Here is a 16,271-nt window from a genome sequence, read left to right as displayed (position 1 = left end):
CCTAAGGTTTGAGTGCCCAAGAGTGCTCTTTTCTAGTAGGTTCTCAGGCACATAAACATCATGTCATGGCATAAGGACTCCCCAGACCATCTTCAGCACAAATCTGTTTGGTATAAGCAGCTGCTCTCATGCAAGCTCAGTTAGCGTAGTGCTGCTCTTTACAGGATTGGATGAGTGGTGTTGTCTTGGGCTGCGTGGGCTTAAATGTGTTTCTAATGTGTGTGTCAAATAATTACCTGTTGCACAGACTGCCAATCTGGCTGAAGCCAATGCTTCCGAGGAGGATAAAATAAAAGCTATGATGACACAGTCTGGCCATGAATATGATCCAGTCAAGTAAGTGTTGCTAACATGAAACTTGTTCTTTGAAGTTGATGTAAAAATTGTAGAGATGGTTTGTTTTAAACAAGAGAGACACATGAATCTCTTTCCCTTTTTTCCCCCAAAAACTTGCAGTTACATGAAGAAACCTGTGGGGCCACCTCCACCCTCCTACACCTGTTTTCGCTGTGGCAAACCTGGGCACTACATAAAGAACTGTCCAACAAATGGGGTAAGACTTGGGGGACTTGGGAGGTGCTCAGTTTTTAATTTTTATCTGGAGAGTGAGAATTGTGTCTTTTGGTGAGAAATACAGAGGTTACATGGCACTGTTGCAAAACCCTTTGGATTTAAGAAAAACCTGGAATTGTAAAATTTTCTTTTTGCTGGGTCAGAGGCACTAAATATTCCCATAGATCTTTTCTGTGAACCCCTGTGCTTGATATATCTCAAAACAAGTTTCTCCAAGCCCTGAGTCCAGCTCCCTCTGAATTGCCCTTTGGAGGAGGAGCTGGTCTGGGGATTTCACCCTTAAGGAAGCTGTAGTTAAGCCAAAGAATGTCAGTGAGTTCAAAATATTGTTCCAGCCTCTGGAACACCCTGGCTGCATTCATTTGGGGAAAAGAGTATTTTAATCCAACAACCCTTACACTAGGTAAGAGGAGAGGGTTGTTAAAGGTTTTTGTGCTTAAAATAGTCACTGAAATCTCATTTTCAGGGTGGTTCTTGAGATACGTCTGTCTTTCTTAATAGGACAAAAATTTCGAGTCTGTTCCCAGAATTAAAAAAAGCACAGGAATTCCAAGAAGTTTTATGATGGAGGTGAAGGACCCCAACACAAAGGGTGCCATGCTGACCAACACTGGGAAATATGCAATTCCAACCATAGATGCGTAAGTATGGGATTGGTTGGACTGATCCCAAAAGGGAGTGAGAGGAACCAGGCAGAGATGCACGAGTGGCGGTGCAGCCGCGTTGGCCAGCACCTGGAGATGTGGGGAGGAAGCATTGGCACTGAGTCTCAGCTTTAAAGTCCATGCTGCTGCCTAACATTAAAGTGGGGGTCCTGCTGCTCACACCCCTGGGAGCTGGTTAAACAGGGGGTATGCTGAGGCTATTTCTGCAGAACATTCCAGCAGCATTTGCAATTGGAGTTGTTCTCTCTGGGAGCTCCTTTTGATTCTAGTTTGTCTTTCAAAGGTTTAATGTAAAATGTAATAGAGCAGCTGTTGGACTGAAACTCCCTCCCTCAGATGTGAAGCAGGCTTAAGTTTTCCTGTTACTGTAAACTAGGAAAACATTTGTGTGTGCTGAGCACAGTGGCTGTTCTAAAATACTCTTGGTAGCCCTTCTGGTTTTCTCAACTGGATGTCCTTTTTTGGAAGCTGTAACACAGACTTCTTTCACTTAGAAAATGTCATTACTGGGATACCAGCTTTATCCTGAGCCTCCAATTTACATTTAGCCTCTGGCAAAGGAGATTCATGTCACCTGATATAAGCTGTCAAATGTTTTTCTAGTCTGAACTGATTTCTTAGTTGATCCAATGAACTGGATAGTTCTGCAGGAGAATTCCTCCCTCCCTCTTCTTGTGTTAGGGCTATAGAAAAGTAGCTCAAACAGAATAGCTGTGTTTAGGAAGGCCAGTGAAGAGGGAGAAGAATACCACATATTAGCTTTTTTTATAAAATTCGAAGCTTGGAAGAGTTTTCTCTTTAACTTCTTTCTTTTGCTTTCCCCACTCTACTTCCAGGGAAGCTTATGCTATAGGAAAGAAGGAGAAGCCTCCCTTCCTACCTGAGGAGCCATCCTCCTCCTCAGAAGAAGATGATCCTATTCCAGATGAGCTGCTCTGTCTCATTTGTAAGGATATAATGACGGATGCGGTTGTTATTCCCTGCTGTGGAAACAGTTACTGTGATGAATGTAAGTGTTACTGCCAAATTTGTTAATTCCAGACATCAAATTTGATCTTCTGAGAGCAGAAATAGGAGATAAGGAAATTGCTGTGTTAGTTCTGTTGAATACTTCAGCATGTCATGAGCAGGGAAAGACTCTTCTTGTGCAGACGGTGAAAACAAGGCAGAAAGCTTTTTTCTCTCCTTAAGTTTCTAGTTCAATCCTCTTTACCTGCAGAGGGAAGAGGAGGAGGGGAGTGCATATTAGTGCAGGTGGTTACAGTATTAGATATAGAATGCATTTATTTTGTCCACAGCCCTTTCCCTCACACAGAATTATGTCTCCAACTTTGGGGACTTAGTGCAGACTACAAAGAACTGATACTGAGGCATTTGATCATGTTCTTCCCTAGAGCCGGTTAAAACCTTCAGAAATCAAACCTCATGGTTTTTTGAAATGTGTTTTATTCATTAATATGGAATGACTTTTTGCTGTACTAGAATGGAAAAAAGACCAGTTGAGCTGTCACATGCCAGTCTGCTCTGCATCTTTACATATTACCACAATAAAACATTGACCCTCTGCTGTATGCTAGAAATTGTTGTAGAATTTCAGAGTGGTTTGAGTGGTTTCACTAGCCCAGCTTGCTCCAAGCCCCATCGAAACTGGTCTTGAACACTTCCAGGGATGCTACAGCTTCTCTGGGCAACCTGTTCCTCTGCCAGTTTTTCCCACTATAGAACATGAACAGCTTCATGCTTTCAAGACCATATTTCACCATTAATCATATGCTTGTTTTTGTAATTAATGAAAACCAAAAAAGTTTACTTAGTTTGGCTATAAACTACTTAAATATTCTAATTATTCCCAGGTATTAGAACAGCACTGCTGGAGTCCGAGGAACACACATGCCCTACCTGCCATCAGACAGATGTTTCTCCTGATGCTTTAATCGCCAACAAGTTTCTGCGCCAGGTAATGTTGTGACTTTAGCCTGAAGTCTTTGTTAGAAAAATCTGTTTATAAAGAGCTGAAAGGGATGAAAATATTAATTTAGATCTCCTTAAGCAAAGCTGAACTCAACAAAGCTAAGTTTACTTTTCAAATACATGATCTGTTTTTACAGAAGCCTACTGCTCATTAGAGACAATCTGGCAAATTCAGGACACACTTGTGTTTAATGGGATGTCCTCACTTTCAAATGGGGTGTTAACAGCAAAGTACTTTTAATGCAGAGACTCTGAGGTACCAGTCATTGATACCAGAGTTCCATGGGATATGTTCATAGCTGCGTGTTAGTTGGTTTAGGATTAATAGCACTTACAGGAACACACGGTGATTTTCCTGTAGAAATGCTTTTGTTCATATTTCTACTGAAGTTTATTATCTCCTTCTCCAACATGTTTCCCTACCTCTAGGCTGTCAACAACTTCAAGAATGAAACCGGTTACACAAAAAGGCTCCGTAAGATTCAGCAGCAGCAGCAGCAGCAGCAGCAGCTGCCGCCGCCACCGCCGCCGCCGCCGCCGCCCCTGATGCGGCAGACGATCACGCGCACCCTGCAGCCGCTGATGCGGCCGGCCATGGCCCGGCAGCAGGACCCGCTGATGATCCCGCTGGCCTCGCTGGCCTCCCGCTCCGCCCTCTCCTCCCTGGGCCCCGGGCCATCCATGGCAGCTGGGCTGCCAGTCAATCCGTCTTCTGTGGTTGTCTCCGATCTCCCTCCGGCAGTGTCCCTCTCTCTCCGTGGGGAAAAGCCAGATGGACCTTTTCGGTAAGGAGATCTGGAGATCAACAGCAGTATAAAAGAAGTCAAAATGCTCAGGTTAGATCTGTCTCGAGCTTTGCAGCTAGCGCCCTGTGTATCATTAGTGACAGCTGCAGGTCACTGTGGAAGTTGTGGTTCTGTTTTTACTTGGAATGAGGACACTTCAGTAAGTAGAACATGTACCTCATGCAAGAATTTTCTTGGCAGGATTTCTGTTTGGTTCCCCTACCAGTCATTCAGCACAGGTTTGCCCTGAAGGAGGACCTGGTTTTGATTTGAAGTGGCCAGCCATTCATAGAGTAGCCATTTATTTCCATTAGACCTTAGTGTCTCATTATTTTCTCTTTATTACTGAGGAAATATTATTTTCGTGTAAAAATCTGTTACGAGTGTTTAGGGTTCCATCCTTTAATCCTGCTGCCTTGGATGCACAGAACCAGTGTGTCCAGAGGGCTGCCAGGCTCAGCTGTGCCATCAGTACAAGGATCACGATTCAAAGGAGCACGGAAACATTTTCTAATGGAATTTCAGTTCTTGCATCTTCCAAAGCTGAGGTTCAGTGCACGGGTTATATGGATTCTCATCCTTTCAAGTGCTGCTTAATCAAATATTTTTCCAGAGAGCTTCCCCACTAAATGCCAGCATCCAAACAGACTCCTCAGCAGTGCTTCCTCTGGAGCCTGCCAACTTCACAGGTGTAAATCTGGTGAAGATTATTTTAAAATGTTTTTTTTATTTAGTGAAATCAGCCTTTTCTCACCTTGGACTTTATATTTAAAAATATGTATTATATTTCACTTCAAAGCAGTGTTTCAATAATAAAAATGTGTTGTTTTTGTAGTGATGCCGATGCTGTTTTGCCTCCTGCTCTGATGACTGCTGCTGAGCTTTCCAAATCTTCCCCTTTGTCAATCAGCAGTTTGTTGGAAGAGAAGGTAGATTTTATTTCATCACATACAACGATTCTTATGTTCTAGTAGAGCTTGTTTTGTGACTGTTTGCATTTATTCCCAAGGGCTATCAGGTTCCTGTACTGAGACAGCCAGCGATACCAAGTCTACTGGGCCCTCAAGGACAATCAATACCTACAACTGGTAAGAAACTAGAACTTTAGAATTTCATCGAAAAAGTTGTCTTCAGATAAACTTACTGGGGTTTTTTTTCCTGTCCCTGCTGCAAAAGGTCATCCAATGAGAGCTGGTGCACTTCGCAGGCCAGGCTGGGAGCTGTAAGTATTCAACAGAAATTGAATGTATTACTAGTTGTAACCGGTTGTAAATTAATCTGTAACACATCGCTTAGACAACAGCTGATTTATAATGAAATAATAGTTGTGGAGAATTCAAGTGGTAATTAATTTTCAAGTGGCTTCATTTAAATTAACTTTAACAAAGGGGACCTGTACTTACAGTAAGATTATTGAAAAATAAAACTCCACTACATAATTGAAAAGAAGATTCTGACTAATGAACACTTTTTGGGAAGCCTAAATTACATACAAAAATTAAATGTAATTAAAAGATCAAATGGAAAAGCACCCTTTTGATTGCTGACTGAATAAGGCTGAAGAAATTGATTTCCCAGTAGAAATCACCCTCCAACATTCTTTCTTTAACAACTTAGTTGATACTGATTGAGCAAATTATTGAAAAATTAGAGGCTGTTATTTTTATGACAGTTTTGTATTTCTGCAGTTTAGTCATCTCAAGGTACCAAGCTGCTTTTTCTCATTAGAGAGAGGAGCCTGTTTATCTGTTATCGCAGCGTCAAATTAATCCTTCATTTGTTAGAGATTTGTTACAGCCAGGCTGTAAGGGTCATTGTTTTTATAAAGTCTGAAAGATAAATCAAAACAAAATCCAGCATCCGTCCCCCAGATTATCTAAAATCTCAAATCCAGTAAACAAGAAAAAAAAACAATTCAGGGACAAGAACAGGCCAATGCATCGTGAGGCAGGAGCTCGGGAAGCAAACGTAGGAGAGGTTAGGAGAGTTGTGAGAGGTGAGTTAATTCCTGCGCAGTGCTCGGAAGCCCGGGAGTGCAGAGCTCAAGGCGTGTCCAGGAGGGGCAGAGGAGCAGTGGGTGCTTGGCTCGTGGGAGATGGGGGTCTCGTGGCAACCTCGCCCGCAGTCCCGAAGCTGAGTGTAAGGAGAGAAGGCTGAGGGAGCTGCTGGGGCGAGGATGTGCAAGGCAAGTACGAGGCTCCAGGACTGAGTGTAGTCTCAAGTGAACAGAAAGCCGGAGACCAGTGAGAACCAGGAGTGCTCCCGCCGTGCTGCCACTTCGCTTTCCTCTGTACGCTCAGGGCAGGCTGTGACAAACAGTGACACGTGTTTTTGGGTTTCTTTAAAGTTCAAATCGAGGACGCCCGCACAGTGACCGTGCCCAAAGGACTCAGGCCCCATCACTGCCAGCATCAGCACCAGTCTTTGTGCCTGTGCCTCCACCTCCCTTGTATCCTCCACCACCCCATGCTCTTCCTCTTCCTCCGGGGGTACCACCACCACAGTTTCCTCCTCAGTTTCCACCTGGGCAGCCTCCATCCGCTGGGTACACTGTCCCCCCTCCCGGATATCCCCCAGCTCCTGCAAACATGTCATCAGCTTGGGTCCCAACAGCAGTGCCAGCGGCTCATTCAAACACCATCCCAACGACACAAGCACCTCCTCTCTCTAGGGAGGAGTTTTACAGAGAGCAACGGAGGCTTAAAGAGGAGTAAGTATTTGGCTCGCTAACGCTGCTTTGTTTTCATGTCTGTATCGGGGGAGCGTATTGGACTGCGGTTACGCTAAAGTGCATCTGACCTAGCAAAAGTGACTTAGTGTTTCTTCCAATATACTTTTTCATCGCAGATGGTAAATATGCAAAGCTAAACCAAGACAAATGTAATTCTAGAACTTTTCCTAAAACTTGTAGGAACTGTTTTTGCTTAAATAGGATGTTCACCTTTTGCATTGCATGCAGTAAACATTTTCTCATATTGGCCATGTTTTGTTTCTTGATGTCTTTTGTAATAAAGGTCAAACTATAATTGTAATAAAGGTCAAACTTATTTTAACAGGGAAAAGAAAAAGTCCAAACTTGATGAGTTTACAAATGATTTTGCTAAGGAATTGATGGAATATAAAAAGATTCAAAAGGAGCGTAGGCGTTCGTTTTCCAGGTAACTGCTTTACATGTCCGTAATGGAGAAGCAGATTGTCTAGAGGAATCAGGAGGAGTTCCACTCCACCTCCCTGTCGTTAGATGGATTGGATGATTGAGGCATGAGCAGTGACAGGAGTGTCATATGCAAGTTATTGGCTCCAGTGTGGCAGAGATTGCAGGTGACTGAATTAGCATTGGGCAGCAGGCACTAAGGAGCGCTAAGCATCTGTCTTGCTAAGGTATCTCTGCAGTAGCATCCTTCACTGCCTGACAGCCCTGAGGAGGTCAGGAACAGAATAGCTGTAAGGGCTGGATTTTCAGCATCTTGCTATTCTGATTGCAACCGAGCAGTCCAAGCAGTTTGGAGGAGATAGGTGAGAGAAATCGTCCTCATTTCTGCTTTTGTCCATCTCATGTGGATACATGAGATGCTTGAACCTGGACTGCAGACTGGGGGCTTTCACTTGTTGGGTGACATTGTTAGATTTTTCGTGGGAATTAAAAGCTCAGACTTATTTGTAAGGAAATCTGAAATTAGTGAGGGACTTGGAGAGGAGGAATGATGCTAATGAACATATGAATCATGTGAAATGATTCATTAAAAAACAGTAGAAAGAACCCGAGGGTAGCTGCTGTTTTTTCTGTCCCCAAAAATCCCTTGGGCAGGAGTAGTTGTTAGCAGTGCTGTCAGGAGCTTTCCCAGAGTCATGGCACTGGGGCCTGTGACTAGAGACTGAGGGTAGAAGCTTTTAGATGGGATTTTTCTTGCAATGCAGTCACTTGCCTTGGTTAGAGCTGGAGGCATGTGCAGGATGTTTTTGGGACACCTGCCTGGTAGTGTGGATTCCACAGGCCTGTCTGTAGGTCCTTTGCAGTATTGGGATTGTGCATCCTGGCCAAATTCCCAAAAAAGGGTGCGGTTAATAGACCGAGCTGGTGTTTTAACATTTGGCTTTGCTGTCCTCAGGCTACGTGGTGTTTTCTCGGTGTGATTCTGCACTGTAGCCATTCAGATTTGCTCTTTTTTCATCTTACTGCAACAAAAATGATTTGCACTGCATGTGGTTGCCGAGTAGTGACAAATGTGCGTGTTCCCGTACCAGTAGAGGCCAGTGTAACCACCTGAAATCTGTCCGTAGCTCTGGTAGATCATGTGATAGAGTGAGTGAAGTAGACTGACCCTTCTGTGTGTTCTGACACTAACAAAGCAGCAGCTGTTCTGTCTTGTGAGCAGAAACTTTTATGTGTTATCAAGTTCTTCGATTCGCAGTAGCTTTATGTCAGCAGCTGAAAGAAGCTTTGACATAAGCATGTGGAGAGGAAAGAAAAAATAAATGTGGGAGGAAAAGATTTGAGGAGAAAGACTGTTTGGAATTAACTTCATCTGGTTTTTTTTGTTGTGTTTTTTTAAGGTCCAAGTCTCCCTATAGCGCTTCATCTTACTCTAGAAGCTCGTACACCTACTCCAAGTCACGCTCAGGTTCATCGCGCTCCCGCTCCTACTCGCGCTCCTTCAGCCGCTCCCATTCCCGCTCCTACTCGCGGTCGCCGCCCTATCAGAGACGAGGCAAAGGGAAGAGTCGGAACTACCGCTCCCGCTCCCGCTCGCACGGCTACCACCGCTCCCGCTCCCGCTCGCCCCCGTACAGGCGCTACCACTCCCGCTCCAGGTCTCCGGTGTTCCGGGGCCAGTCCCCCACCAAACGGACGGTCCCGCAGGGCGAGGCCGAGCGCGAGTACTTCAACCGCTACCGAGAGGTGCCCCCGTACGACATGAAGGCCTACTACGGCCGCTCGGTGGACTTCAGAGACCCCTTTGAGAAGGAGAGGTACAGAGAATGGGAGAGGAACTACAGAGAGTGGTACGAGAAGTTTTACAAGGGCTATGCCGTGGGTGCTCAGCCACGGCCTCCGGTGAGCAGAGAGAACTTCTCTCCAGAACGGTTTGGCCCACCTGGGACCAGACGAGAGAATTCACCATATGCTCGGGGACGGAGGGAGGAGTATCCTGCTGGGCAGAGCCACAGGAATCGTAATGTAGCTGGAAACTACCCTGAAAAGCCTGGGAGAGAGAGCCATGGCATCAAAGATCCTACAAAATCAAAAGAGAAGGAGGTGGAAAATCCACTGGGAGATGGCAAGGGCAATAAACATAAAAAACACCGGAAGAGAAGAAAAGGGGATGAGAATGAAGGATTTCCCAACGTTGAGCTGTTAGAAGGGGCAAGAAAACCAAGAGAGCCAGTTCCAACAGAAGATGCTAAAACAGACTCTCTATTCATGCTGCCAAGCAGGGATGATGCCACCCCTGTAAGGGATGAGCCCATGGAAGCAGATTCCATTGCTTTCAAACCAGTGTCTGAAAAGGAGAAAAAAGAAAAGGATAAGCCAAAAGCAAAGGTTGAGAAAACAAAGCGGAAAGTAGAAGTGGCAGCTGCTCCAAAGAAAGACAGCGTAGCAAAGCCAGCTAAAGCTTCCCAGGAAAAGGTGGACCCCGATCGCGAAAAATCTCCTCGAACGGAGCCTCCTGTGAAAAAAGTCAAGGAAGAGCTGCCAAAGACAGACAGTGTTAAAACTTCTTCCTCTCAGAAGGATGAGAAGGCTCTTGGTACACCACGGAAGGCTCATGCCAAAGTGACAAAGGACCACCCAGAAACCAGACCAGCCAAGGAGGACAAGGCAAAGAAAGAACATCCTAAAGAAGCCAAGGCAGAGAAGCCCTCCAGCAAGGAGGAGAAGTCAAAGAAACCTGCTGAGAAAAGCAAACTTTCTGATGCCAAACTTGAGAAAAGGAAAAGAAAAGCAGAGGAAAAGGCTGATAAAGAACATGAGGCCACTTCTGCAAAGGCCTATAAACCTGAAAATGCAGAATTGAAAACATCACCCAAGGGGAAGGCAGAGCCTGAGGGGGAGAAAGGAGAGCGGACCCCGGAAAAGGATAAAGCTGCTTTTCTTAACAACCCGTCCAAAAAGATTAAACTTAACCGAGAAACTGGAAAAAAGATTGTGAGTGGAGAAAACGTGCCACCTGGAAAAGAAGCTGTGGAGAAACCTGAGCCCAGCAGCAGCAAAGTTAAAGCAGAAAAGACAAAGGGAAAAGCAAGGAGGAAAGTGACGGCAGCTGATGGCGCGAGCTCGACTCTTGTGGATTACACCAGGTACCTCAGGCAGTTCTTTTCCTTTTCTTTCTTTCCTCCTCCCCTCCTCCAGTTGTTTATGGTGCTTAAGGAAAGGAACAGCTAAATTTGTGCTAAACAAGGGAATAATCCATGATCTTCCTTATGAGACTATACATGGGTCAAACTCAGCTGTTGTCAAGGAAAACGAGCAGTTTGTACTGCACAGGAAGCTAGCAGTGTTCATTTGCTGGTGATGCAAACTCAAAACGTTTATGACATTGGTTGAAGACTTAAGATAGTGTCTTGGTAATCTAAAGAGCTTTTTAAATGTCCATTTTTCTAAGGAAGAACTGGGGCATAAGGATAAAACTTTGCCTGTCTATACCTCTCCATATTTGCTTGCTTTCATGTTGAAAGAAGAATGGATATCTAATTTATCTGCCATTGGGAGAAATAGGACATGAAGGAATTACCAGATCAGACAGTCCCCAATCTGATAATCTTGTGTCTTTCTTAATTAAATGTATAGTAGCAAGATACTAAATTAATTGATTGCTCATAATCTCAGCTAGCGGACTCAGCCTTTCTCTTGTCTGTTCCCTTAATTGAACATCCTTGAGGAAAATGCTGAGAATTTAGAATTGAAACACAAGCCAGTTTATAAAATGTTCCCAGAGCTGGCTGTGTGTGCATCCCATTACTAATGTCCATGTTTTTCCTCCCAGCACGAGTTCTACTGGGGGAAGCCCTGTCCGGAAGCCTGAGGAGAAGCCAGACACCAAACGAACTGTCATTAAGACCCTGGAGGAGTATAACAACGACATAACAGCCCCTGCTGAGGATGTCATTATCATGATCCAGGTCCCTCAGTCCAAGTGGGATAAAGATGACTTTGAGTCTGAAGAGGAAGACATCAAATCCACCACCCAGGTGCCCCCAACTGTAGGAAAACCCACCAGTGTTATCAAACCTGTGAGTGCAAAGGCACCAAACCCCCTCAAACACACTGAAAAGGAGACAGAGCCTCTGGAGAAAATACAGAAGGCTGCAAAAGAGACAAGTTATGAAAGCACCCAACACGATGCCAAGAGTTCAAAAAGTTCCGTGTCAAGTGAAAAAGGTAAAACCAAAGACCGGGATCATTCTTTGTCAGACAAGGACAGTTCTGAGAAGAGGAAGAGCAGTGTTCAGCCAGAAAAAGAGCACTCAGAACGCACAGCTGAGCAAGGAAATGGAAAAACTGGATCTCAGTCTTCGAAAGATGGCAGATCTTCAGAGAAGCATGACAGTGGCCGTGGCTCTGCTGCGAAGGACTTCACCCCCAACCGAGACAAGAAGTCTGACCACGATGGCAGCAGGGAGCATTCGAGTTCCAAGCGCAGAGATGAGAAGAGTGAATCAGCACGGAGGAAAGACTCCCCATCCCGGATCAGAGACTCCACAGCAGTGCAGAAGAGCAAACCAAGAGAGGAGCGTGCGGAGCCAGCCAAGAAGGGCCCTGCGGAGGCCAAGCGGAGCAGCTACAGCCCCCCGCGGGAGCGCAAGCCCGCCGAGCACAAAGCTGTGCACGAGCCCAAGCGCCCCGCTGAGGAACACAAACCCCCGGATAAAAACCCGGGCAAGGAGAAGGAGAAAGAGAAGGAGAAAGAGAAGGAGAAGGAGAAGCATGTCCCAGAAGTCAAGAGCAATAAGGAGAAAGAGCCAGGTGGGAATAAGCCACCGGTGAAACAGGACTCGCCAGAAGTTAAAGTGGAGAAGGAGAACGTGGCGGCTCAGAGCGATAAAGGCGCGGCGAAGCCCAAGCCGCCGGTGAGCAGCGCCGCGCGCCTCTCGTCCGACCTCACCCGCGAGACCGACGAGGCCGCCTTCGTGCCAGACTACAACGAGAGTGACAGTGAGAGCAACGTGTCTGCAAAGGACGAGGAGGCTGCAGGGAAAACGCCCAGAGAGGCGAAGGAAAAGGCGGTGGATAAGGCGAAAGAGGAGGCGGCCGCCCCGGTTCCCGCCGAGCAGCCAGAGGTGGGCAGGAGCCAGAGCCAGAGCAGCCCCAGCGTCAGCCGCAGCCGCAGCCACAGCCCCTCCGAGAGCCAGACACGGAGCCACAGCAGCAGTGCCAGCTCAGGGGAGAGTCAGGACAGCAAGAAAAAGAAAAAGAAGAAAGAGAAGAAGAAGCACAAGAAGCACAAGAAACATAAGAAGCATAAGAAACACATGGGAAATGAAACAGAATTGGAAAAGAGCCAAAAACACAAACACAAGAAGAAAAAATCGAAGAAGAGCAAAGATAAAGAGAAAGACGACCAAAAAGTGAAATCTGTCACGACATAAACCGACAGATAGTGAAAAAATGACTTAATTACTAAGTCATCTGTATGATCTTTGTTAAAATGTAAACGACTTCAAGCGTTGTAAATAATGACATGAAAGACCCTGTGCTGCACTTAAAATATTGCTGCTTGATTATTTGATTTTTACATCAGAGCTTTATAAAAGTGAACATTTTGTACAGAATTGTGAGTTGTGACCATGTAACATGAAAGGTTTTGCTGGGGCATCTTCTTTTTAACCACCGTTAATTATTTTGGGTGGAGTTTACTGTACTGTGAAGATTTTCACATTCGGGTTTTTTTTAATTGCCTGGCAGAAGCAGCTGGTACCAGTTACCAAATACCAGCGGATGAAATGCAGAATACATTACAGCCCTGTTATGTCACTTTTTGATTACAATAAAAAAAGTTTTCAATAAATGACCCAATGTGAGATTTCCAGTGGGAGTTGCACATGAGCAGGGGGCATCCCAAGCCTTCCCATTCCTGGAACTGTCCAAGGCTAGGTTGGTCAGGGCTTGGAGCAGCCTGGTGTAGTGGAAGAGAGGTGGGACTGGGTGGGCTTTATGGTCCTTCAACCCAAACCATTCCAGGATTCTAACAGTAGTGCCAGAGAAAAAGTTTTCTGGGAACTATTGTGTGGGATAAATAACTTGCAGAGGGGTTTAATTTTGGGAAAACTGGCAGGACCTGCCCTGGTGGAGGGTGAGGAGGTGCTGGGGATGGCGTGTGCTGCTCTGTGTGCCAAGGAGTAGGGGTTTGTAGAGTAGAATGTGGGATGTGGCCCCAAAGCTGCAGCCCCTCTGGGCGCTGGCACTGCTGCTTCAGGTAAGGTCACACACGAAGCTGCCACTCGGCTGCTTTGCCCTGGTTTATTTGGAAAGCTGTTGTCCATTGGGGTTAGAGCTCCGTGGTCATTGAGGTCCCTTCCAGCCAAAACCAGTCCGGGATCTGGCGGCACACGTTTGCACACAGGGTTAAACTCCCTGTCATTTGCATTTTCTCTCCCAGTGCTGCTCGCCGGGTGTTGATGTTTTGAACAGAGCTGTTAGGTCGGTGTTGGACATGGCAGTGACACCTGACAGCCCTGAGCGCTCTGTGATGTGTGGGGCTCAGAAGGGCAGGGTCCTGCTCTGGGCAGCGCGGGTGCCGAGGGAACGCGGTGTCCCTGGGGACAGCCCCGGGCCCCGTGGCGAGCGAGCGGCGGCACCTTGGCAGCCCCGGCCCGGCTGTGGCGGTGCTCACGGCAACGGAGCAGCGCCCGCTGGGCCCTGCCGGGCTCCTCTGGGCGGCGGCGGGAGGGCTCCGGAGGAGGAGGAGGAGGAGGATGGTGATGGTGATGGTGATGGGGAGGAAGGAGCCGTGCGGAGCCCGGGCCCCGCCGGCCGGGGCTGCCCCGCTGCCGGGCTGACGTCAGGCGGGCACGAGGGGACAGCGCCGCTGCCGAGCCTGACCCGCTCTCCCTTCCCCAGCGAGGCTTCGCTCGCCCCTTGCCGGCTCTGATCCAGCGCCGCTCCGCGCCAGGCTGTGCCACAGACCCGCTCTCCTCCTCCTCCTCCTCGTCCTCCGTGGAAATGCCCCCGCGAGCTCTGCCAACGCCCGTGCCTTTGAGAGGTAAATGAGAGTTCCGTAATCAGCGATGGGGCATTGAGGGGCGAAATTCCTCGGGTTTCTTTTCCATAGCTCCGCTATGGCTGTCGCGCGTCCCGGGCTGGGGACGTGGCTGGGGCAGCTCGGGCCGGGCACCCTCCGCCCCATCACCCTCCGAGGGGCCGGGACAGGACGAGGCTTCGCCGGCGTTTGTCCATCCAGTCCGTGTGTTTGTGTGTGCGTGTGCACACGCCGGGGCTGCTGTCACCCTTTTGTGAGCGAAATGGCTGTTTGGTAGCAGCGAGCGAGGGCTCCTTGCCAAGCTGCCTAATTAAGACTAAGCATATGCAGATTCTCCTTGTTTTCAGCTAATGACAGCTGCAAACAGTTATTTGTCGGGCTCGCTGGCGCTGGGTTGGTGACACGAGGCCAGCGACGCCCCAGTGATGTGGCCGTGCCCCAGCAGCAGCACCACGGGCCAGGGTGTGAGGGGCGCCGGCCTCCCGGGCGCTGCTGGGGCCAGCCGTGCCCTCGGTGCCCCCCGAGGGACCACGCGGGTCAGCCCTGCCTCGGCAGCCTTGGCATCGCCCCCGGCTCCTTGAGTTGGGAGCTGCCAGAGAGGGGATGTTTTGCTTCGCTTTGTTTTGCTTTGTTTTGCTTTGTTTGGTTTTGAGCATTGCCAGCAGCACAGACATATAATGATGTTTCGCAGGAAAACATAAATATGTGTGCAAACGTGGGTGACATTTGTGGTTCCCCAGCCAGCGGCCTTCAGCAATGCTCTGCCAGCTGAGAAGCGAAGCAGAGACCGAGGTGGGAACTCCCTCCCCGCAGCCCTGCCCCGAGGGCAGCTGGCAGCCCTCCAGAATCCCGGGCTTCCTGAGCGTGCTCTCAGAAAGAACGTGTTTTCTTTGGGTTTGTCACTGTTGTGATGGTGCTGATGGAAGGAGAGAGCCTTGCCCAGCACGGGAGGCCCGAGCTCATGGAACACTCCACACTGTTCTAAGGATGCAGGGAAATGAGGACATGGGGGACAAGTCACCCCGGAGGTGTAATTAAGTCCTGTGTGACACACATCCTGCTGGTGAGCTGTGCCTTGGGGCTGGGGTGCTCTCTGTGTGCCCTGTCCCCACAGCCCGCCGGGAGAGGATGTGCTCGGCTCTGGAATGGAGGATTTGGGGATCCCAGTCCTGTACATCTATTCCAGCTGTTTCTAATGCAGGGCACAGGGCAGGGGTGGGGGCAAGGGCAGCTCTGCTCTGCCCCATGGGCATGGGGTAGCCCAAAAGCTGGGAGCCAGGGCTGGGCTCTGGCCCTGGCCCTGTGTGTCTGCTGTTATGTGTCCTTGACCCTGAGGACCAGGAGCAAACTGCACTGGGAATCTGAGCTGGGCTGACACCAGCAGCCCAAGGTGGGGAGGATGCAGAGGCACCCCCATCCCATCCCATCCCATCCCATCCCACCAGAGACAGTTTGGGAGAGCTGAGGGTGTTCAGCCTGTGGCACTGTGTTAGGTGATGGAATGTCATCACAGGCCCCCAGCCAGGTAATAATTAGCATTGACTCCATGATTCTCAGAAGGCTGATCCATCACTTTATTATACTATACTTATTAAAACCCCATTGCTTTTATAGACAGTTGTGATGCAGGTGGACCCAATTGGTCCTCCAATCCAAACACCATCACCATTGGCTAATTAAGAAACCACCCTTTGATAAACAAATCTCCATAACACATTCCACATGTTCACAATAACAGGTGCAGCAAGTGAAGAATTGTTTCTCGTGCTTTTCTCTGCTCTTCTCACAGCCCTCCCCAGGACAATGCCCGGGGAAGTTGTGTGCTCTCTCTGTGGCCAGAGAGCTGCTGCCACAGTGGAACAGCCTTTCCTGGGAAGAAGGGGCCCAGGACGGGCTCAGGGCTCTCCCCCTGCCCCGCAGGGTCTGAGGGTCCCACCAGGACAGAGGCGCCCTTGGGGCGCGCTGCCCTTCCAGCATGTGGGGGTGGTCTCTGCACCAGCAGCAACTTTTCCATCGCTTGGTTTCCTTATTTGGTGTTTCTTTAATAATTAGTGGCAGATTTTGTACTTGTGTTTGCA

At 48.1% G+C, this 16,271-nt stretch overlaps 1 protein-coding gene across 4 annotated transcripts in view; it reads left to right on the top strand.

Moving 5' to 3' along the window:
* RBBP6 (RB binding protein 6, ubiquitin ligase) overlaps positions 1-13,005 on the top strand; it is a 28,153-nt gene extending 15,148 nt beyond the window's left edge. For 2 of the 4 annotated variants that reach the window (XM_036392703.2, XM_036392702.2), the window contains 13 exons: positions 248-336; positions 457-553; positions 1,075-1,214; positions 2,075-2,247; positions 3,092-3,195; positions 3,639-3,994; positions 4,830-4,923; positions 5,004-5,082; positions 5,171-5,216; positions 6,342-6,704; positions 7,051-7,152; positions 8,549-10,294; positions 10,981-13,005. In XM_036392703.2, coding sequence (XP_036248596.1) covers positions 248-336; positions 457-553; positions 1,075-1,214; positions 2,075-2,247; positions 3,092-3,195; positions 3,639-3,994; positions 4,830-4,923; positions 5,004-5,082; positions 5,171-5,216; positions 6,342-6,704; positions 7,051-7,152; positions 8,549-10,294; positions 10,981-12,583 — 4,992 coding nt within the window. In that variant the 3' untranslated portion in view covers positions 12,584-13,005. The remainder of the gene's footprint in view (positions 1-247; positions 337-456; positions 554-1,074; positions 1,215-2,074; positions 2,248-3,091; positions 3,196-3,638; positions 3,995-4,829; positions 4,924-5,003; positions 5,083-5,170; positions 5,217-6,341; positions 6,705-7,050; positions 7,153-8,548; positions 10,295-10,980) is intronic. The other 2 variants (XM_036392705.2, XM_036392704.2) reach the window with 1 other exon arrangement.
* Positions 13,006-16,271: the final 3,266 nt, after the last annotated feature.

The sequence above is a fragment of the Molothrus ater genome, chromosome 16 (genome assembly GCF_012460135.2).
Source record: "Molothrus ater isolate BHLD 08-10-18 breed brown headed cowbird chromosome 16, BPBGC_Mater_1.1, whole genome shotgun sequence".
In the NCBI taxonomy this organism is placed as follows: domain Eukaryota; kingdom Metazoa; phylum Chordata; class Aves; order Passeriformes; family Icteridae; genus Molothrus; species Molothrus ater.
Note: the sequence above shows the minus strand (reverse complement) of the source record. Positions and strands in the feature narration are given on the sequence as shown.